The sequence below is a fragment of the Struthio camelus genome, chromosome 2 (genome assembly GCF_040807025.1).
Source record: "Struthio camelus isolate bStrCam1 chromosome 2, bStrCam1.hap1, whole genome shotgun sequence".
Lineage (NCBI taxonomy): Eukaryota > Metazoa > Chordata > Aves > Struthioniformes > Struthionidae > Struthio > Struthio camelus.
In genome coordinates, this window is record NC_090943.1 from 69,111,734 (window position 1) to 69,135,340 (window position 23,607).

Here is a 23,607-nt window from a genome sequence, read left to right on the forward strand (position 1 = left end):
AGAAAGGCCCTCTCACCCAGACCATTCAAATAAAAGGAGCAACTCCAAAATAAGCTTAGAACTTTTTTTTTTTTAATATAACTGAATAAAGATGTTTTACAGTGTAATCTGAAGATTACCAGATTAAGAATTTGCTAGATGGCTGTATGTTCAATAACACAACTTTTAAAAATATATATGTATTAAAAATGGTTACTGTTAGGTATTCGGAAGCTGTCCACAAAAGACAAAGAGAGCTTACCCTAGGACATAAATGGCATGGAATTGGACTCTAAACCATCACTAAATTTAATCAGTTCTTCTGTTCTGCTATTTTCCCGAGCCTTTCACTGTAAGTAGGAAACCATCAAATCAATTTTAAAATAACTTGGTTTTAAAGAGTCCATTTGATCTGACTCTAATTTCCTGAAAAATGAGGTTAGGGAGGAAGAGTTTAACTACAGAATCAGTGAGTACCACTGCAACTGTTTAACTGAACTACTGCTTTCACCATGTTCTAGGACAAGCACCTCCTATAGTATGCCATACTATAATAACTTTCTACTCTGAAGCTAATTTTTAACCGCTCATGAATTCAGACCTTGTTTACAGACTTATTCTAATTAGTATAACACTAAATTTACTTTAATTAGTATAACAGCATTCTCTATAAGACTTGCCGTGACACAAAAGCATAATTTTCCTTTGTAGTTGGAAATTTAAAAAACAAATTTTGTTTCTCACCAATCTACCTGCCCTGAGAGAGACAGCAGGACCCTGATACAGCATGATAATAAGGAGGTGTAAGAAGAAATGTATTTGCTGGTTTATTAAAAAGCTGTTGTGTCATTATGCTCTACACTTTTACTTTTTTTTTTTTTAAGTGTCTCAGCCTTTAAGATTATGACAATAATTGAAAATATATGAATTTAACCAGTGAAGCGGTGCCAATCTGAAGCTACTGCTCACCTGAAGCAATATTTTTAAGATCTAACATGCTCCCGGGGGATGTTAACTCAAACCTAATTAAATCTATTTAAATGACTGTTTCATTGGATAAAGCATGGCACAGTAGCCTGCGAGTTACTATTAAGAATTGCTGAGGTGAGCTACTCTCAAATTCAGCCATTTCCACACTTGTTCACATCTCTATCTATGAGTTATGGCTCTAACAAGGCTTTAATTCAGCCAGTTTAAAGCAACTTGCCTTGTCTTAACTACAGTTTAAAAGGTAGTAATTAAACTTGCATAGTTAGCATAGCTAGTTAGCGTATTCTGACATCACACTGCACATCATGAGGCCACAGAGAAATCCCTCAAATTTGCGATTCTCTGTGCAAAGCACTCAGAGGGCCACTACGTAGATCTCCTAATCCTTTTAAACACACACGAACACAAAGATACCTTCTGAAACAAAGCACACAGCGAACAGCTGAAGTGTTATGTATGGCCTCCTCCAAGAGGTTTTTTTTTTTTTTGGACCCTTCCAAAAACCCGTTTATTTCTAAATGACTAATGAGTCTAATGAGAACCAGCATTGCGCTGAGGTTCTGAGCCAGGTTTTGAGAGTTGCATATCTGAACTCAAATCTGTTAAAGAACCAGAATCTCTCCAGTCCCTGGTGAGGAAAAAAGATAATTAAAAAACAATTATCAGATTTTATAAGGAAATCTGGCCAAAGTTATACTGTAAATCCTTTAAGTTAAAACTTAACTTTAAAAATCAAAAAAGGGAATTGTTTTTATATAGCAGTCTAGATTAAAAAGGAGCCTGTCAAAACTGAGGACTAAGAATTGACTTTGCTTGACATTTATCTCATGCTGAAGGCTTTAGATGATCTGTAATCACAAAAGTATGTGAATTTCCAAATCAGTCGATGCCAGTCCCTGAGAACTACCAACCCCCCCAACCAACTGTGATTAGATTTGAGATTTAGGGTAAACACAGATGTGTTATGTTGCAGAGAGAAAGGCAAAAGCGTATGCGTATTGACTTTTCCTGTGGGTGACAATATGCTGGTGTTATGTTTTTTAGTTTTTTCCCTTTATCCTAGTAGGGGATTTTTGCTTTTTCCTTTAGCTAATGGTGGGTCTTACTATGATTGCACTTAATTTCAGGATTTGTAGTAAACATATAAGAAAATTAGGAGAGAGAAAATAAAAATGGTTGGTTGCTTCTATCATAAGGACATAAAACACTATGCAACTACTTTAGCAAGACATTTTTGTCTGAGAGGTAGTGCTCCTAAGACGCAATGTCAGAATCCAGTTAGCTCATTAAAAGTTTCAGGTTAATGAAAGAAAACTTGGCATAACTTAACTGTCTAGCTATTGCAGATTTTTTTTATACCTGTCAGACAGTTTTTCACATTTTTGGTAAAGCATAATGCCTGAGTGAGATAATATTTCAGTCCTTACTTTAGCAAGGTGTTAGTAATTATATAAATATGTTAATTGTGGATTAGAAAGGCTAATAGAAATGCTAATCGGGTAGCCTGGCAGGGGGTTGAACACATTTGTTTAGCATTCCAAGGAAACAGAACTAGAGACGTTGGCTCTTTATTTTGGCTCCGACCGGCAGCAAGCCAGGAAAGTTGTGACAGCGAGCACTGTGAAATACTTGGCCCCCACAGCAGAATCCACACGCATCAGCGGCATGTCTTGTAAAGCACATCTACAGCGCCAAGAGACACAGTTAACCAATCTAGTAGTTTACCACCATCAAAAGACTCCCTTCCGATCTCCTTTCCTCTTCCCCCGCTCCACAACTCTCGGCTGCATGCTTTTGCTGCCTGCGTTACTGGCCCAGCGTTGCTATTCACCCGACCTGCCCAGCTGCTGATAGAATTTGTCAGTCCAAAAACTCACTTACCAAACCTTAGCCCTCTCCCAGAAAACCACGCAGGCTCCTGCTGCATTTGTGAACTGAATTGTTTCGTGGCGCAGGCTAACTGATGCTAGAAATAGCACAAGGAAGGACTGAGGCTGTGTGGTGGGGGGAAAACCGCTCTTCCACTGCAAGTGAGCTATTTCATCAGCTTGGATACTCTTAACCACAGGTTTCATTATTTTATCCTAACAAGCGAAATGAAAACTTGAGCAGTTCACATTTGGGTTTATTGGCAGATCCGATATCCTTGCCTAGGGAAGACAGGGATGGTAACAGCTTCAGCTGTCATATTTTAGTCACTACTGCTTGTTTGCCAGCCTCTAAATACCTTAGGACTGAATCTGCAAAACCCAGCAAGCTCCGTGAGATGCCACCAAAATAAGCCAGTAGGAAGTGCTAAGGCCTGGTCATAATTTTGCTTCTCCCCGCAGATTTAGGCATCTCTTTCCACTTGGGATTCAGGATCATAAACATCTGCCTTTCTGAGAACAGATATTAAATCCTTTATTTCAAAAGCAGAACAGAAGTCACACTTACGACACTGATACTCGTTCCCCAGCTGAAGTTAGTTCAGTTCCTGCCTCTGCCTGAGGGGATTCAAACCCACTTTTTCCACAAGCACACCCTAACCGCTGGGCTGGAAGCCAGTCTAGCAGGGTAGGAGAGGAACGTGGAAACGCTTTCGTCTCTACACTTGAGGAGTGAAGTTGTTCTGGTCGTGCCTGAGAGAATGACTAGTAGTCTCGTATTGGGGACAGTTGTCAGAATGGCAGAGTGGAGTTTCTGCCCTTGCGCCAAAGTCTGTTTCTGTGCTTTGTTAATGATACTTTAATGCAAAATACATAGTTACACAAAGAGGGATTCAGAATATGTTCCTTCTGAAACTCTAGCCAAAAAGCTATATAGTCATGCTATCTAATAACATGCACTTACATTGTAATAAAAACAGACTCTCTGTTGAGTCAACAAAACAAATTTGAAATGGATAGAAGGAAATTATTTTCTGAGTAATACATGATTAAACTGTAGCAGAGTGTTCCACAGGGTCTGTCATTCTGGGAGGAGGGAATATCTGTAGTTACATGGTTTGTAATCATCCTGCTTCAGGGTGTAAGTGCCAGCTGCACTCGGGAAGAAATTTTGCCCTTGTTCATTATAAGCCCATGTTGTGGATGAGAATTGTTTTGGGGAACTGGAAAAAAAAAATCTTTTGTAAAGCACTACAAGCCCTTGGTAGGATTTACCATAGGAAGAGAGACTTCCAGTATCAGATCTGCCCTTTTGCTATTTATTAAATGGAGAAAAAAAAGATTTATATATTATACGTCCTTAATTTTCATTAAACACACAATATTGGGCTTCTGTGTGCTTTTCTTTGCATCACCTGCCTACTGTGTGAGTTACACAAAATCTGACGCCATTTAAAACGGATACTTCATTTTGTAAACATCCACAGGCCTAGAGGAAGATCCTTCTACCCAGGGCAGTTTTAGACAAGGTATGTTTTTTTTACTTTTCAGCCTCTACCATGATGGTATGCTGGTAGTGTTGCTAGCTTTGTATTCATAAGGATGATACGTTCTTAACACATGACAACCTTCTTCGCTGCTTCCTCACATTTTCACTTTTCTGAGTTAGTGAGAGGAGGAGAAGGGCAGAAGAGACAGAGAGATCTATGATAGTTTCTGCAGAAATTAGACAAGGTTTGCAAGTATGGATAGCATCATTTATGAAACAGTTAAGCAGTACAGTTGGAAAAATCAGCTTATCTGCCAAGCATACAAATCTTTCTTCAGATCTGAAAATGAAGCGGCAGCTTTCAAAGCTAGCTACAGATTGAGAACAACTGTTTAGTGTTTAGTTAGATATGTATCAATTAGACCGTCTTTGAAAGAAAGGGTAGTGGCATCCCTGGAGTAAAGAGGCTGCTAATCAGGGATGGGAGAGAGTATTATCAAAGTATGTATCACCTAGGAGCAAGAAGGAGAGAGTTAAAAGCCTGTAGAAAACAGAGTGAAAGAATGGGTTATGTGCCATAAAACCAGGCTTTCTATTGTCAGTGGTGGTTTGATATGCAGTCCATCCAGAAGCTTAACTTAATCGTCCAGGTATATGGGTGCCTTTAGTAAAAGATCAGTCCTCTGCCTAGGAACTCTGTTGCCATTTATGCCCTTAAACCATGAGGACTACAGCAAAATAATGTTGGAACGTGCAGAAATTAGGACAGTAAGTAACATGAGTTGTTTGATTATGGCCAAAAGAGCTTTTTGTTAATAAAAACAGTATTTTCTATTGTATATGATATTGATTTCTAAATAGGGAAATGGAAGATTGCCAAGAGAACTGCGGAGTATTCATCCTTGGAGATTTCTAATGCCTGTCTGGACAAAGCTCTGAGCAACCTGGTCTAAATTCAGTGTTGACCCTGCTTCGAGCAGGAGGTTGGATTAGAGACCTCTTGAGGTCCCTTCTAACCTCAATGATTCTGGGATTCAGAGTTACTGGGTCTCATTTCAGATATCTGATTTTTGTGCCTAAGACAGGTGCATTCTCTCCCTAGATGGGCAGTAGTACTCTTCTTTAGTAGGCAGCTCAGGGTGCCTAAATTAGGTACTTTTCTCTAGAGGGTATTAATGAAGTCCAAAACTTGATGACAACATTTATACAGTATTAATTCTCCCATTACTGTAACAATGTTTATATGTTTTGCTAGAACTGCTTTTCCTTATGTAGAACAACACGATATTCTTACAGCAAAAGTAATTTTTAAAACGAGCAAACTGGAGTAGGAGAAAACCATTATGCCGTGACATACTCGCAGTGTGTTCAGCCCTCTTAAACTTAGTCTAAAGTTGTCAGCTGGGAAAGCACCTGTTCTGTCTTGGCTGCTCTTCTTAAGTTGATTCTCTTCATTTACCTAGTCTAGAAGTAGTAATGCTAGTCTGAGTCTCAAATTAGCAATCTCACATTTTCTCCTCACGTCAGGAGAAGAATAAAGAAACATGTTCCTGTTAAACTTAATTTGTTTCAGCCAGAATTGCCTTTTGTCTGCCCTTTTTATCCTCCTCCTTTCCATCTGTCCAAAAGGTATTTTTTGGTTTGCTAAATAATTTATTGTGAAAATCTTAAAATATCCCATTAGACCCATCACAAAAATATTAAATCCATTAACTGCTGTGTTTCTCTCTCATCTATAATCGTGGATGTGATACTGAAGCTTCACTAATTGTAATGTAGTGGAAAAGTTAAGTCTTTTAATAGTTAAGTCCAGCTAAAAAAGCCAGTCAGGATACAAGTTTATATACAAAACACTGAACTGTAGCTGTTTTCAGAAATGTGCAGCAGTTCCTCAACTTCAATATACAATATCAAAGGTGAAGTGTGTTGCCACCGAGCTTATACAGTTGAGTAAGCAACCACATATTTGTATGAATATTTCTGCAGAAATATTTCAGAAATTTGCCTTGAAATTAGCATTACTATGCAACTCTCTCCTCCCTTTTCCCCTAAAGCAATCTCAATATAGTCCACAATAGATACTTGTATTACCCTATCTTCATCTAAATTAGATCTGCTTTATGTCTATTTTGATATAGTAAACATATATTTTTATTCTAATTTGCTTTAAAAGTAAAATATTCCATATGTTGTTGTGCCTAACATTTGCCTTTTTGACATCTTGTTTTGGTATGACAGTCTTAAGTTACCTGCATACAAATGAAAATTCTTCTTCTGAGTAACTTAAGACTGTAGTGCTAAGCCTTTGCATTAAGATTGGTTACAATTTCTAATGCATTATGACAGCAGTAGGTATAGTTAGCAGAAACATAATAGAATGTGAATTTTTATCTACCCGAAGTGACAATTAAGACAGGCAACAGGAAGGTCCAAAATGTGCAAAAGTAAAATTTTCTTATCCTTACCAGTTTATCCAGTTAGTTTACAACATCAGGATCTAAAATCAGATTCTTCTAATCCAGGTCTCTGTATTTTTTCCTAAGGATAGACTAGAAGCATTGAAAGACAGATATACCTATCGTTACTACATACTAATTAATTGCCTTTCCTTGAAGAGCATACTCAAACTTTGCTTCCTCTCAAAATGGATAATGTTTGGCAGAATAAGCTAAAATCAGGAAACTGAGTATTTTTTGCAGAATGGAATTGCTTTCTCATCAGCCGCAGGAGTCAGTATCTTTTTGCTTTCCTTATATCTGGTTCAGTCACACGTAGATGAACTTAGATTCTTCTCCTACCTTGGCTGAAGTCTAGTATTTGGTAGTGGGATTTTGAAATGCTCCCTGAACAGTATTACAATGTTAACAGCACATGAGCGTATTTTAATTCTCCATTCTTTTTCCTGAAATCCTTTGCCCTTGACTGTTGCATATCAAATGATGTTTTTTAACCTTTAGAAAGCAGTTTAGCCAAAATCCTTGACTGAACTGAATTTTTTTTGATTGGAGAAAGCTACAGGCAGTTTTTATAAAAAATCAATTCTGATTTATTCCCTGAACAGTCTTTTTTGCTACTATGCTTCCATACATTTTTCAGTCTTAAAACCCATCAATTTAGAAGATTTTTTTCTCATGAGCAATCGAAATATTCTGTTCACTGGGCTCAGTTTTACCCTTAGTATGAACTAACATGTGCTCTTTCTTTCCATATGTACTAAAATTTTATGTTCCAGAGCTGCTTCAGCATGCCACTCATCTCCTGAATTTGAGTTATAATTTTCTTAATACAGAAAACTGTCAAACATTATAAACAAGGAATAGTCCCAATCCACCAAATGAAATCTAAAAGTGAGAGATCCTTTGCAATTATTTAAGCCAAAGGGAGCTTTGTGGCAATGCAGATTAAATTAGGCCTTTCTGGGATAGTGTGAAGCTATTCACAGTTGTGTCCCAATTACATTTTATTCGAGGCTTTTCCCCATAGAAAATAGTATTTTTTTCCCCCCCTTAAAGTATCTGTAACTTATAAAACTTGGTCAATCATAGCGCTTGAAAGTTTTTAAATGGAAAAATATGTTTGGCATCTGAAATCTCTTGAGAAGAAATCAAAGCTTTTATTAAAGATAGTTAGTCTGTTTCTGTATTTGAAAGTTTAATAATTTTGAAGAGAACAAAGGAAAGTTGAGTTTTGCTGGATTTGTTTTCTTTTTTTTTAAGTGAGTTGTACCTGTGGAAAAGGGATTTCTTGTGTCATGAAATTGCTTAGTGTTTTTTCCTCCCGGTTTTCAAGAAATGTTGGCGAGGTAGGAATGTAATTAAAATCTTACCCTCCCCTTTGGCTGCATTTTTAATTTTGAATTCAAACCCTCACACGGTGTAACAGAGCTTTGCTTTAGGGTGTTTTATCCCTCTGTCAAAGTGACTAAAGTAATTAGTGTTTTATACATTTTGGTAAGTATTTTGTCACTGAAAGCACCAGTGCAGGTGAATGATAACGGTTTGAAGCTCAGGCAGTGATGGGATCCTAAATGCAAACGTTGCCCTTTAATCAAGAGCGCTTGGAGTCTATGGTATTGAAATGCCCTGCAGAGAACATAGCCAAGCCATCCATCACCTTGTGACAGTCCAATCTTTTAGTGCAGGAGTAAAATTTTGTTCAGCCTTTCTAAGGCAGTTAGAATATAGATGTTTTAAGTCATCTCAAGACATCAGTCTAAAAGTCTGCAAGCATAACGTACAGATTGCTTTCTGGGGAGTGTATATGCCTTGATTACCCTTATTTATTTAGATTGCAGTTTAAACATTTTCCGTGGCCTGCTTCAAACACCTCCTCCCCCCTTTTTTAATACACCCAACAGACTGGATTATTTCTAAATTTTAGTGATATGTTTGGAGTTAATTTGCGTAGCTGATTAATTCTGGATGCTCAGTAGATCCATATAGTTAGTTAGAAGGGAACTGGTACCTTAGAAAGGGCAGAGGTTTTTTTTTATTCATCTTCAAAATGTTTGTAAAAAGATACTTGAATATCAATGATGAAATTAAAACTTTTCTGTACAGGTAAGGAAGCTTTCACCTGTTCCCCACATACATGTCTTCCTCCGCATTACTGGTACCTGTTGAAACAGTGGCACTAAGTCCTGTACCTGTTCACAGCTGAACAATTAGCCGGCCACTAACATAAAACCGTTGCAGCCTCCTTGCAGCTCTCACTCAGAAAAGTACTTTTGACATGTGAACTGCCAGATTTACTCACCGTTCCTCTTCTGGAGGATGGTTAGAAGCAGCTGAAGTAATTTAGCCAGATGTATTTAGAATTATAAGCTATTACTCTAATAAATAAACAAATCTCATTTCAAGTTAATTATGTTGCTGTGCTTGCTTTTAACTATCCTTCCTCGGCTTTCTTTATAAATTAGTACAGCAGCAGTATTTGAGGAAACTGTCATAATTTAAACAAAAAATATTTTTGTTGTCAGGCATTTGGGTTTTACCTTTTATGTCAACAGAAGCAGAAACCTGCACCGTGAACCTTGTCTTTTCTGCTAGAGGCTGCGTTGGCAACGATGAAACCCCGTGGACTTAGATGGATTTACTCCCAGTTTACCCTGTATGCACGGCTGAACATACTGCCCACTCCACTAGCTGGCTGAATTCAAGAACATGAGTCTGCACTGTGCTTAATACCTGTTTTCAGCTGGCTACTACTCAGTTTCTTTGGGTTTAGTAAATTGAGTTTTTCAGTGCCCTCTGGAACAAAACTCGCTGTGGGTATGCAAGACTTCCCCCCCACCCCCCTTCCTGGCATTTGAACAGTTTAAGGCTGGGATCTTTTTTCTCCTTCCCCAAAATAAGCAGATGAAAGCTTTTCACCGTTTTGAAGGGAGAAAGGGAGAACTTTCCTAAAACATTACCACGTACCAGAGTGCCGAAAGAGAGAAAGGACTGGGGAAATTTATCAGGCTTCGGTTTTGTGGGTAGAAAGCAGGAGGGAAAACCTTTTTGCCACCGAATGCAAGAACCAGTAAAACGCAACCAGATGGGGAAGACATGTTTATACGTGTTACTGAATGATTCCTTCCAGCAAACCTTTCCGTCACAGAAGGGGAGAGAGTTAATCTCGATGGTCCAGAGGGAGTGTGATGTCTTCACTCTTACTGACTCTTCAGTGAATTTGCTTTTGGAGATACATTATTCTCATAAAGCTGGTGATGGGAAATTTTTAGCTATCGTTTTCAGTTAAGAGTAAACACATGTAATTCTGACACCTTTCTCTGTGAATTTTTCCCAGCAGCGCAAAGAGCTGCACTTTTGTCTGACAGATCGTATGTGCTCAAGTTTTTAATGACTCGTGTCATCATGCAGTTAAACGAATTACATATTCAGAACTTGCCTGCGCCAGGCTTGTTATATAGTGAGAGCAAACATATTAATCAAAACAGCTTAATATATGTTCCAGGATGAGCAGTATTAGCTGAGGCTCTGTTAAATAGCTGACATTCAAAGTCTACTCCCAATCTGGAAAAGTCTGCTCCTATCATTGCTGCTGTCATCTAGTGACATCTGTGGTATGTTTCCATACGCAATTTTCACTCACTGTATTTGGCTACTACTGAAAATACGGGTTTAACCCATCTATTGCCTACGTTACCGTTTCGTTCCCTGGCTACCTGCCACAGCTTCATCAGGATGGCACAGAACTTAAAACAAAGATAAAGTTGAGTAAGTTGCTACAGGTTGAATATTTTTGCTTTAAAAGTAACCTATTCGAGGAAACCCTAGACAAATACCGGTATTGAGGCCACATTAAAACAAATGTGTCAATAAAATTGAGAATTTCATTATGGTATTATTGTGATTACAGCCATCAACTGCCAAAAGTTTTAAGTAAAATATTATTTACCTTCACAAACAAACGTTAGAGACAAATGAGTTCCTCAGCAAGCCAAATTTTGTTCATAGGGCAAAATTTTCACCAAGTTTGAGGGCCTGATTTAGAAGCAGACTTCTCTTACCTCTTTCTTACTTTTCAACAGCGATTTACAACCCCCTAGTCATCACTTTGAGACAGAGCCAGAGCATTCGAAGCATTGGGCACAGATAAAATGAATTCCAAAGCAAAACAAAACAAAAAAAACCCACAGAGGTGATGCTCTTCATCTACAACTGCTCTATTAAGTGCAGTGTTAAAACCGACCAACAAAATAATTGACTTGCAGGAAAAAAAAATAGAAAAATTCAGTGTTTACAGTGTTGTTTTTGTTCCCTTAAACCAGAAAGTCTCTCTCCAGTTCTTACAGAGTTTATTAATGCATTTTAGTTACGCTTCACCAGCACGCTCTTTAGTTTACCTTCTGTTTTAAATTCCACTTTACAATGCGTAATTGTAATGTCTAGCAAAAATGGCCATTGGAAATCATATCGTACCTTTAGTGACGTGCAAATCCATTTTTTTCCTAAACCATGACAGGCACTGATAGGATACTAGAATCGCACAAAAATACATCTTTAAAATTTGGCTTTATATTTTTAAAAAGTACTTTTTATACTTGGGAAAATGCTAATAATCTATAATAATGAAGCAAGAGCATAAAATGTCATACAAAAGTAGATAGGAAATGATTCTTCAGCATAAATCACTTATTCTGGTATGCAGTTTTCACCCTTGGAAAAAAACAAGAATGACGATTCAGACAAGCAATTTCATAATAAACTAATTCCACCTGGTATTTAGTCCCATGACAGACACCCATCCCAAACCCCACAGTGCTGATTCCACTTGGAAATAGCCAAAACAAAGAATTTGGCTTCCATGTTCTACAAGTTTTTGCTTGTCCTCTCCTTAAATAAAACCAGACAGATGGAGAAATCTTTGGGAATGAGGTAAAAACCAATACATCTGCGGTAGGGAATTTGGAACAAAATATATTGAAAAATTAATAAATCTACCAAAACCTAAGATTGAAACTAATATGTGAATAGGCAGCCTCCCAATGCGAGTTTTCTCCCAGTACAGACGGCATATACAGTAGAGTCCAAACTAGACTCATTCCTGGGGTTTTGGCTTTATGCAAAAGAGACCAATGTTAAGGTAGCAAAGCTTAGCTTGGGTCTCTTTCCCAGACTTGGCTGCTCTTACGGCAAATCTCTTAGGACTCCTGAGCGTTTGCCGCAGGCCTTTCCCTTTCTCGACAATTTTCGCTACCTTTTAACTAAATGAAGTACTGAGCCTTCTTCCTTACTGTGTGACAGCAGTCCACTCGTGGGCTGGAAAGGACAGGGCTGCAGCCTACTCAGCTGGGATGCGCTGAAGCACTTGATAGATGGTGTTAGGAAAAGGCACGTGGAAGAGAACACACACCTTCCCCCTGCTCCTCCGCTCCTTCTCAGGAGGATGGCCGTCTATTCGTAGTGAAAGGCTGAAGGGCAGATGTTGCTAAGCTGTCACATTGTGGTTGTAGTTAACATTTCAGCTAAAGTGCATAAACACAACTTAATAGAAGGACTAAAATTGCACAAGCGCTCCTATAAGAAACCTTTGACTGCTGTTCTACACCCTGTACAACATGCAGTTCTCCGTCTGGCTAGAGAGCGTACTGCAAGGAGGAAGGCAGAGGAAGGTAAAATGAGAAGCGGCGGCAGCACGGTCTTTATCGTTAATTGGCGTAAGACTATTGTAAGCACGCGCATCTATACTAGAATCACATCTTCATTTGGCTGTATAGATGTACCCTATAAATGTAAAGCCAGTCCAAGGTCTTTGTTGTTATAATCTTTAACAGGCTACAGACGAATACAGACTGTTTGGTGACTACTGCAGTGCAAATTCCCTGTAGCCCTACATACATAAGCCACAGTTTAGTTATAAAGTGCACATTAAAAGCTTCGTTCTCTCTCTCTCTCCTTCAAGTGTGTATGGAGCTCCCCGTTAAGGATGTTTACATTACAAGATCAGTGCAAAGGAAGCTTTAAAGAAGCTATCAAGAGTTTTAGCCCATGATTATTACACTTTCCAGCCTTACAGCAAAGCATTTGGGATGATTTTAGGAGGTTATGGGTTGAGGGAGTTCGCCAAGTGGCTGGCTGGGTAGAGAAAATGTGCTGGGGAATAGTGCATTCAGCAGGAAGGGGAAGTTACCCCATATGTGACTTAGGGTTACAGCACACATTGAACAGTATATGTTCCCTGGTGACATACACTTCCTCACTCTGCCGATGAGACTATGATCTCTTAATAGGATTACAAAGGGGAGCTGAATTCATTCCTGTTTTTTTACACTAACGCAAGACAGCGAAGAATGAACTATCTTCAAACTAATGACCAAGTAAACAAGCCCATTTGAGCAACATTGTTCAACTAATTTTAAAAGTTTATTACCTTTACTGTGCAGTAATTGCCTGCTGAGGAATTATCTTTCAGTCTCTAAATAATGTTTTGTACTTATTGCTCTGTTACTCACTTTCAAGAAAGATGGGGTTTGCAGTACAAAGGTAGATCCATACTAGTTAAAATTCTTTAATCAAAATTAAGGATTATACATATAAGGAAGCTTCTTCCCCTTTACTGTTTAACCATTTTTATTTGCTCTGTCTCAATACATTGGATACTGTTTAAGCCATTGTTCAAATAGTACTCAAAAGCCATTTCATAAACAACAGAATATTTAGGAGATCATTGAAAAGGTAAAAGTGATAAAGTAACTAACCAAGAACTGGAGGACTGAATTTAAATCCAAATGGTACCAAATAAAAGGAGGGAGCACTTTGAAAAATAAATGCAAGTGCCGAGTCCTTCAGTTACAGGCTTTACATTGTTATGAAGAGTATCAAGAATAATTTATTCATCGGAAATAATCTTGTATCTCAAGACTTGACTTTCTCGAGATTAATTTTTGCTGCTGAAATCTGGAGTGTTGGGTGTGTACATGTGAAAGAATATGGTGGTGGTCCTGGGCATAGGTTGAAACCCAGCAACTGGTTGTATAAAGTCACTTTATTCAAGGTTGCAGAAAATAGTATTTTCTCTGTGCAAAGTCACATAATGCATATGTTTTTAAACATCCATCTGCATTTCTTTTCTGTTTTTGACATTCACAGCCTTTTAGTCTTGTCCTTCACAAGGGAAGAATCAAGTTTAGGCTGCAGACTTCAATGTTGCTTCCAGTGACGTTGTTATGACAGTATTCCCAGTAGAGGACTGCATTTGGTTTTGAAAATAGATCATCCTCATTAATATATTTTAATTTAATAAGATATCAGAAATGTGATGATTTTATTTGAATGATTCTTTATACCATACTTGGAATATTTAAGTTCTCTATCTTTGCTTTGTTAAAAACTGGTATTGTTGAATAACTGATGCATTTTCCCAAAGAAGTGTTCAACTTGCATAGTTCAGAATCCTGTAATTACTTATGCACCTTGTTAAGAATTCAAACACTTCCCTTGCAACCACACAGGGAAGGATAGGCTGGATCAGAGCCTTTACTATATATTCTTGATTTCTAGGAGCACTCCCATAATTCACTAATGCAGGTTTTTCACAGGAAAAAAAAAAAGCTTTTTTTTTTTTCCCCACAGTATTATCTATCTGAAATGCAAAGGTACAAAAACATTTTAACCACCCGTTCAGTAAGTATTGATTTAGTTTTAACCCAAGTTTTTTGTTCTTCAAGAAAAAGAAATCAAGGTATGAAATCCTATTGATTGAACTGCTGAACTCATTGGCAAAATTCTCATTGGCTTTAATATAAGTCAGGATTTCACTAGGAACATTTATGTACATAGAGTGACTATTTCTAGTAGTCTGGATATGTACTGGGCACTGTCAAAATAAAAAACAACACAGAATCAGCCGTGCAAAACTATCAGAAATTGGCTATACTGTCACACAACATTTTTAGCTTTCCAGTCACGCACACATGCTCTCACTGCTTTTTCCCCTAAATAAACAAACTGTAAAGAAAAGCTCAGAAAATACAAACCAGTACCCTTGTAAGGGTTGTATGTAAAAAAACATATATATAATACATTTAATATAAGAATCTATAATATATTCTTTCTCCTCAGTCCTCCCTCAGGCATGACTGAAGTCAAGGATGGAGAATAAACTGATTACTCAGTAATTCTTGAGAACCTTGAAATAAACTTTATAAATTTTATACTATTTATTATTGTTGATGCTTTAATACTGAACGTTCTGAAACAAATCCAATATACATTGATGCCTATGTCTGGATTCATATGCTCTCTTGCACTTTACAGAGATAGCTTTCATTAACAGTGAAATAAAACCTATGCTGTTTTTATTCAGTGGGCTTTGGCCACTCTGTTCCCCTCGTCCCTCTATGTGTCAGTTGTAAACTGCTTGACAAATAACTCTGTTCCATGCTTCCCCACTGCTGGCATGTAACTTCTTTACAGACTCAAAAGAGAAAGGCCAAGCAGGCAACAGACAGGTGATAAAGCAAATGGGTCAGTCTCCTGTTGAACTTGCTCAGATTAAGAGGCACTAAGACTGTGTTCTTTCTTCAGAGTGCAGGTGGGGAGGCCATGAATGAAAATAAATTTCTGAACACAGACTCCAGCACAGGATCAGTGGAAGCAACCGTCAAGCCATTGCCATTTAAAGATCCAAACTTCATCGTAAGTATATTATTGTTACCTTTTGGCATTCTAAACTCTTCAAATAAAAGCCTAACTTAATCATATTGCTAATGTAAATATTAAGCAAGTCAGCTTAACAGCCAAATAAAAGGTCAGCAGTTTTAATAAATTCACTCAAGTCCATGTCACGTTATGGTCCAAAGTGCACACTATAATATAACATGAAAATGGCACTGGACCAGGGGCAGAACTGTAATACTAAATTCTGGAACAGAGCCAGAGAACCTGGTAGACCGAGGTATGTGTAGAAGTTTTATGGTGCAATATATCACAAACTACTATAGCTAGAAAGGAACAATTTATACTACTATAAAAGTAGAAATCCCATCTCCTAGTTCTTAGCCAAGGCAGGTTGCAAAATAATTGAACTAAAAATCAGCTACATAGTCATTAGCAGCTGGCGTTTTGCTCCTCTCCTAGTCCCTGAAAATCTAACAGACCTTTGGTGCCTGTTCTTTCAATAATTGCTAGATTTAGAAGCAAATGCTCTGTACGCCTCAGAAACGTCTCCTTCCAGCGTTCAGAAGTCGTGTAAACTCTGACAGCTGACGAAATACAGGCTGCTAAAACAATGTGAGGTCTAAAGTGGGGGAGAAGCTGAAGGAAGACTAGAGCTAATAGTGCAGTCATTGTTGGATTTGTCTTTAATATTTTTTTTAACTTGCCTTGCTAGGGCCAACTCCTTGGCACACTGTACAAATGCTCTCCAGACCAGTAAACTCCTCAGACTGCTGGTCCTAAGTCAGTAGTTAGAAAGAAGGATTTTATCCCAGATTTCATTTTGTATGAATAAGAAACAATATCCCTGAACAACTTATCAGGCTTTAGGTACTTCACTAAGCAAGGGTTTGGCAGGGGGTATAAAATTCACCTCCAACCGGCAAGTTGGAAGACTTCTTCTGTCACGAGAGGAGCATTCAAACTATTGCATACTTTGCTCACTCTAATTCTCCAGGGAGGACCAGCCTCTTTGGGGAACACGACTTATGGAAAAGCTCATCTGTGCCCAGAGGCAGTCCATGTCGCTTCCGTATAGGATTTAAATAGCCATCAGGCCTTATGCTCATTTCTGAGGGACATCGCCATTTCCAGCGAGGCAACACTGCCTGCGTACTTGAAATAACAATGAACGTACAGAGCCTTTGACAACTGTTCCAGTAATAATAAGCAGTTATAATAAAAACTTGACCATAAATTGTCCTCTACAATACAATAACTAATCTGAAAAGAAGCGTGTTGAGATTTAACTAGTTTTTTGTCTGCAGGAACTGCTAGTAACAATTGTGATGACTTTTTGCATCCCTCCAGCCTAATTTGCCTTAAAAGGAAGAAATGAAAACAAATAGTGTGCATCTCTGTTAGCTCCTTACAGAGGATAGATTTTCTTTTTTTTGGATCTACTTTAAAAACAGATAATAATGAAGAAATCACCTTTTTCTAAGCAGCGTTACCTGACTGGAAGTCACATCCCTTGGTGGAGGGGCAGAGTACCTTCCGACAACCAGGCAGAGCCAGGAATAGCTCTACCCAGAGCTTTCCCTAAACCTCCCCAGGGCAGAGGTAATTTGGTTCGTTTGCACTTGGCCGTTGTTGCCCTTTGATTGTAGGTATGTGAGCTAAGACTCAGCGCCGTTCCTTGGGGGCATACGTGCATAGAAACCCCACGGTTGACAGTCCTGGGCTTAAGAAATAACTGCAGCAAAGTATTCCTTTTACCTGCTAAATGGAGACACCCACACTAAATAAAGGAGCAAAGCACATGCTATCAAGGCCTCTAATAAACATTTCCTGACAATAAAATTTCAACTCTGGAACCCCTGTGGAAAGAGGCCACCAAACTGAGAGGGGCCTCCTGCTGCTTCGTCTCAGGGAACAGCTCCCAAGTCAGGGTCTGCCTTTAGGAAACCCCGGGTACAGCTGCTTGCATCCCCTGCCTTCAGAAAACCCAGCGTGTCGCTGCTCGAGTCCCCTGCCTTGAGAAAACGCGCAGCACTAAATTGAACTGTGGAGTGCCGCAAACATAATGTGAACAGTCTAGCGTGGTAATTTCCACGTACTTAATCACGTATCTCATTTTGTTTTCATTTAACTTCAAATGTTTGTTAGAGCCACACATTTAACTAAAATATAGTAGGAAATACAGTAGCTACAACTTTTGATCATGCTTCCTTTTTTATCTGCCTCTCCCATTCCCCTAAACGGACACACAGACCCGTAGGTAGCTTTTTCTGTAAATAGTCATTTCTAGTATACTGTACAGAGGACAATACTGACTTTTTCTCATTATTAAAACAAGGAGAATCAAACTGGTAGCAAAAACTTTGTGTTTGATTCATGGCTTACTGAAGTCAAGTGAACTCTTCTTCTCAGCTTCATTTGGCTTCAGATCAAGCCATAAGTGTCAGTTTTTGAGAAAACAGATTACTGTTAAAAAAAAAAATCATGCAAGGATATGGGGAAAATTCATGTAATGGACTTGGATTAGAAATGTGGTAGTACATCTATTTTCATCCCATATTCCAGCACACTCTCTTTTACAATGACCTCTAGATCACTTGGGTGTTACTCTCATAGCAAAAGTTTTGACGTACTTTCTATATTGGATATTCATTGCCAGAAAAGTTGATATATGATCAGTTCACAAGCATCCTTCTGAATATGATATATTAGATTATTTGTATAGAGAAAAATCTTTCTCATTGAATCCTTCCTCCTATCATTATCAACTGCTTTACATGCTAATTTATAAAACAATCACAGCAGAAGTGTGTTTGCAGAATTTTGCCAAGTTTTGATAGGACTGATGTGGCAGGTAGTAATTATTAACAGAGATAACAAGAACTCCCCAGTTGTAAGAACATTTTCTTTTCTAAAGTAAAGCTGAACAACCGTGTCCTTTGATCATTTAGAAGTAGTACAGTATGTTGTGCATCTTCTGCCTCTGGAGGGACATACATAAATGACTCCATAGCAATCACATTTGATAACTGAAATCACCATTATATCCTCTGTAGCAAGCCTTCCGTTAGTGTAGCTTTCAAAATGCAAAAGTGTCTTGCCAGCCAGCATTCTCTAATTCTTTTTCTATTCTTCTGTCTTCTGTCATTTGGAAGAAAACCAAAATTTCCAGAAAACTTCCTATAGTACTCACTACGTTTTGTAAGATCAGTTGTCTTTTCTACAGCCACAGATAGCATAAAAGAGAGAGAGCTGCACCTCCAATTTTCTATATGCCATAAAAAGGAGAGAGAGAATTTAGCCATGTAATTGCAATTTTAGACACAACTTCACAGCAATAAGTTCTAATATGATGGGAAGTGCACACAGAATCCTGTAATCTCAGACTAAACCTAACCACATTAATTTTCTATTTCCATGTAAAAAGCAGATTTTCATTTCCTTCAGTTAATCCAAAACATAGTAGCTTTGACACAGTCCAAAACGCTTTGTTTCTCTTACAACCAAGATTACAGTGTACAGTATGTTAGTCTACTGACTAAATAAGTGGGGATAACAAATGGTTCATGACAAGATGAGACAGATCAGAAAGACTATGAAATAAAAGTGTCACATTCTGAAATAGTGATCTTTATTTATTTTTCCTTTAAACGTTGTGTTTTTAATTCTAGCACTCCGGCATTGGTGGAGCAGCAGCTGGCAAGAAGAACAGAACTTGGAAGAACCTAAAACAAATTCTTGCTTCTGAAAGGGCATTGCCATGGCAACTAAATGATCCTAGCTGTAAGCTGCTTAGACGCTTTGCATTTATTTATAAATAATAAAATCCACACAAATAACTGCCCTTAAAACAAACCCAAATCATTTTATCAGTATATGCAGTATCCTACTTTAACAAGAGTCCACTAATACATTTAAGATGAGTTCAACTACAGTGACCAGCACTAAATGGAAAGTAAGGGGAAGCAAATGATTTGGTGTGTTTTATGAAAGTTCAAATACATTTGTGGAGAGAATTTAATGAAGGAAATATATTTATCAGAACCAAGTCATAAATAGCTTATTCCCATGAAGTTTTTGTCACCTCTGCACTGCTGAGGAGCCTCCTCCCCTGCGTATAGCCTTCACATCTCCTGTACTGCGGTGGCTGTTGCTTGATTAGCTATATGTGAACTGTTTTCAAGGGAGATTCAGCTAGCCACATACCCACAGTAGCTCAGCCCTCAGCCCACGCTTCCTGTCCAGCTCCTTATCTGAGATTCTTGGGAGACTTTAATCCTACATCCCATATTTAGTTCAGCATAGCAGAAATTGCACTCCCGATGTACAGCTAGCTTGTGTACATCCACAGGAGCAGAGTTACAGCAGTGTTTCTAGTCTAGATGTATCCAAGACTGCTCATAAAGTAGGGTACTGTTCAACATAGCTAGAGGAAGAATCTGATTCCTGGATTTTGCTTAAGCAATTGGAGGCATCTTAGAATTGAGCATACACATATACTTTTTGTCAGATTTGGTGTTTGATCCAAAAATACCTTGCCATTTTTGTAAGTGTTTTAGACACCACTATTACAGAAAAATGCAGACTACTGTGTGTTCCTGGCTATTGTAACTGACAATCTGCTGATGTTGCTATTTCCATTACATTCTATTTGCAACAGTAAATTTACAGTCTATTTTTAAGAGGGTGGGAAAACAAATTCAATTGCATATTTAAAAACAGCTGTCTGTGGCATTTGTGTCTTTTGAATTAAGGGATTATGATTTAGACACTTGATATGGATGCAGCATTTCAGTTTATCATAAAATCTGAATCAGGTACAAAGGAGAGCAGGAAGGAGGAAATACATGAGGCAGGCACAACATAGTTTTGTGAACGTTACAAAATCGGGGATTTAACTACTGAAACATACCACTTTCATCTTAAAAAAGCAAATGAGAGTAATTGCTATTTGTATCTAGAGGACATGAAAGAACAGCAATTGCCATCATTTAATGTTAACTTTCAGATAATATTCTAGGTCATTGACCAGGCTTAAAGTGGTACATGCTTAAAGATTTATCTGATTTAAAAGATTACTTTGCTCTCCTGGATTACGGTATTTCAGAGCTGCAGTCTTGAGCATGTCTCGTGGTCATAACATTCAGTATGCATATGCTAATGGCTATTCTTTGCAAATAACACTAACTGCAAGGGAAGTTGTCATTAAGGCTTACAGCAAATCAATGCATTTATAGCACAGTTCAAATAGCTCTCTTGATTTTTTCCTTTTGGGGAGAGCAGCTCTGCTTACTGAACTCTTATTAGTCAGGGGAGCAGAATCAGGCTGTTAGTTACAATGCTAGCAGGTTAAATGTTTTCAGAGGTAATTCAGCTTCATGTTTATTGCCTCAGCGCTGCTAGTTAATAGAGACCTCAGAAAATAAAGGCAGCATTTTAAAGAAGTATTTGTTACCTCCTTACATTTTGGGTTTGCTTTTTAGAATATATATGACGCTCTAAACTTATCTCTTTGTTTCTCCCGAGATTTTAGTATTGATGCTCCTCCCTCCTTTAAGCCTGCCAAGAAGTATTCAGACATTTCAGGACTTCCGGTAAGTATTTTATTTTTCTCAAAGCTGGCATCTCACTTCCCACAACAAAATAAAGCTGGTGCTTGCCTTGTAAAAGATGTACTTGCTGAGGCTGCAATTCAGCATTATGCTTAACAGTGGTCCAATGATTCAGGGCCATACTGTCTTAATACTGTCTTTATATCACAAAGCCCTCAGGATCTTAATAGATGCCAGGACAGATTAAACACCTCGTCCTGCCAGGTGGCTTGTATCACACCACTTTCCCAGCTGCAGGGTCTGTGTTGTTCCCCATCATTCTTGATTCTCTAGCATTACAGTGGGAGCTAGTGGCCTGTACTTTCCATCACTTCCAGCTTCGCCAAACTTTAACCACAGAGACTGAAACTTTCCATGCTGAGTGTTTGCCTGAGGCTGATTTTTTTCATTGTATCTTTTAGGGAAAGTTTCGAAAAGATGGTTCAGCAGTTTCCAAGAATGAGATTAAGCAAAACTATATTGATTGGCCCATGTTAAAAAAAAATCTTTTAGTCATTGCTCTCAAACTTTCCCTCAAACAAATCAGCCTGAGACAGACACTTGGCATGTATATTTAAGAATCTCAGATACCCCCATGCTTCAGAGCAGGAACTTGGCATTTTGGCAGATGCATAGCCTGTGTGTCACCGATAGGCTCTTTAACATGGTTTTGTTAAAAAAAGAAAAATAGTGGCTTAGCCTTTGAAAGATCTTGGTTTGCACATGCTCAAAAAAAATCTCAGTAGTTATGGTTTGGCACCTGAGTTCCACAAAGATTCTGTTGGCACAAAACACGCATAAAGTCATTGAATTCTGCCCGTCAAAAATGTTGCTGCTGCTGCTGCCGCCACTGTTCCCATGTGACATGAAAATTTTCACTTAAAATAGGGGTTAGTAACAGCATAACCCCTCACTTTATAGATCCTAGTGATTTATTTTGTAGACATATATGCATTTATTACAATTGAAATGAATGGGAATGTTGTATTTTGGACTATTAAAAGGGCTAAGTAGCGTTTATACTAAATCACTACAAGGATGAAAACTTTGTTATCTCAGATTGCCCCAAGCAGAATTTCTGGGTCCCTCCTCCCAGTTTATCTGCTTCTCATCTGTAGGGCACTCTCCCACCTCTCAGGGATAACACCACCTCATAGAGATATCTGTTAATATACACGCGGTTATGCTGATGCAGGTTAACACAGAAAAGCTTATCAGAAAGCCAACAATTCTATCTTCACAGTGAGATCTGAGCAATGTGCCTCAAATAGGAGCATTCAATATATGGCATCTGTTGGGATAAAAGAGAGGATTAAACATCTCACTTAGCAAGCATCATGTATTCTGTGCACTGAATGAAGTGAAAGTCCCTGTTGGGAAAACTATGGGTGAACACTTAATTAAGGACAGCCTTATAGTGGATACACGGTGCAAGGGATCAGAGAATGGCTACAGAGGCAGCTGTAATCCTGCACGTCCTAAGGCTTGAGTTCTTGATTTGACAACATGTATTTTCTTTGACTTTCTTATTTTTGAAGTAATACATTTATATAAGGCATCTGGGAGACGGCACGTTCCCAGCCTGCGCCACTGAGCATGATTTGGAAATGGAACGGGTTGCTCAAACCCAGACGGGTAACCCACAGTGTTGACGAAGGAACGGGAAAGCAGTAGCTCCCTCACAGATGAGCTGGGAAACAGAAAATGGGGTAGATAGCTCATAAATGCAGTGAAAATAATTCCCTCCAGCCAGCCAGACCCATAGTGTTGAACTCCTAAGAGTATTATTTTGTAATAACAACATCCCATTTTCAGACAAGGAGCAGGGGTCAGTTGAATAAGGCAATCTGCATTCAGTGTAAGGATGCAATGGCTGGCAGAAGGAGAAAGGGGTGGACAAGTGAAATAACAAGTAGATTTTAGCAAAATGTCAATAAATTCACAAAATGATAGTCATCCTCATCCATTTCCTATCCTCCTCCCTTAGAGTCGCTTTGCAAGTATTAATGAAACTCACAACAGGTGTTACTAGAGTAGCAGCAACACCTCTGACCCTCCAAAGGACTTTTGTGGGGCAGGAGGCATAAGGGTATAAGTACTTTTCACTGCCCCCTGTCTAAGGAACCAAACAATTCTGTACAGAGCTGGCCTTCAACACATATCAAAACTGGTCACTCACTGCACCTATAACAAGATGGTGGTGCAGGGCAAAATGTAAGTGAAGGTTGCGTCTGCACCAGCTAAGGGTCGGTTTAGCCATAGGAAATAGTGTTCCTGCCAGCTCCTCAGTTCTTCTTTTCTTGCTCCTCCTTTGCATCAGTGATTTATATAGTTACTATTCTAGCTCCGTATAAATAATCTCCTTTCACTGAAGATTCCACTCAGCACTACTTCTGTTTCTTTTTTTGTCTTTCCACTTTCAGCTTTTTTTTAATTTTCTCTCTTCTAAATCTACCTTGGGACAAGTTTCCAATTTTACCTGGCCTGTGAGGTTTCTCCAGACTATGATAAAAATACCATGTTTAAAAAAATCGTTATTAAGATAACTGAGATGGCTTGTCCTTTAA

The 23,607-nt window shown here is 38.4% G+C and overlaps 1 protein-coding gene across 1 annotated transcript in view; it reads left to right on the top strand.

Moving 5' to 3' along the window:
• INO80C (INO80 complex subunit C) overlaps positions 1-23,607 on the top strand; it is a 34,875-nt gene that overhangs the window by 4,754 nt on the left and 6,514 nt on the right. Inside the window, exons 2-4 of the mRNA XM_068936187.1 lie at positions 15,360-15,470; positions 19,121-19,232; positions 20,976-21,043. Coding sequence (XP_068792288.1) covers positions 15,360-15,470; positions 19,121-19,232; positions 20,976-21,043 — 291 coding nt within the window. The remainder of the gene's footprint in view (positions 1-15,359; positions 15,471-19,120; positions 19,233-20,975; positions 21,044-23,607) is intronic.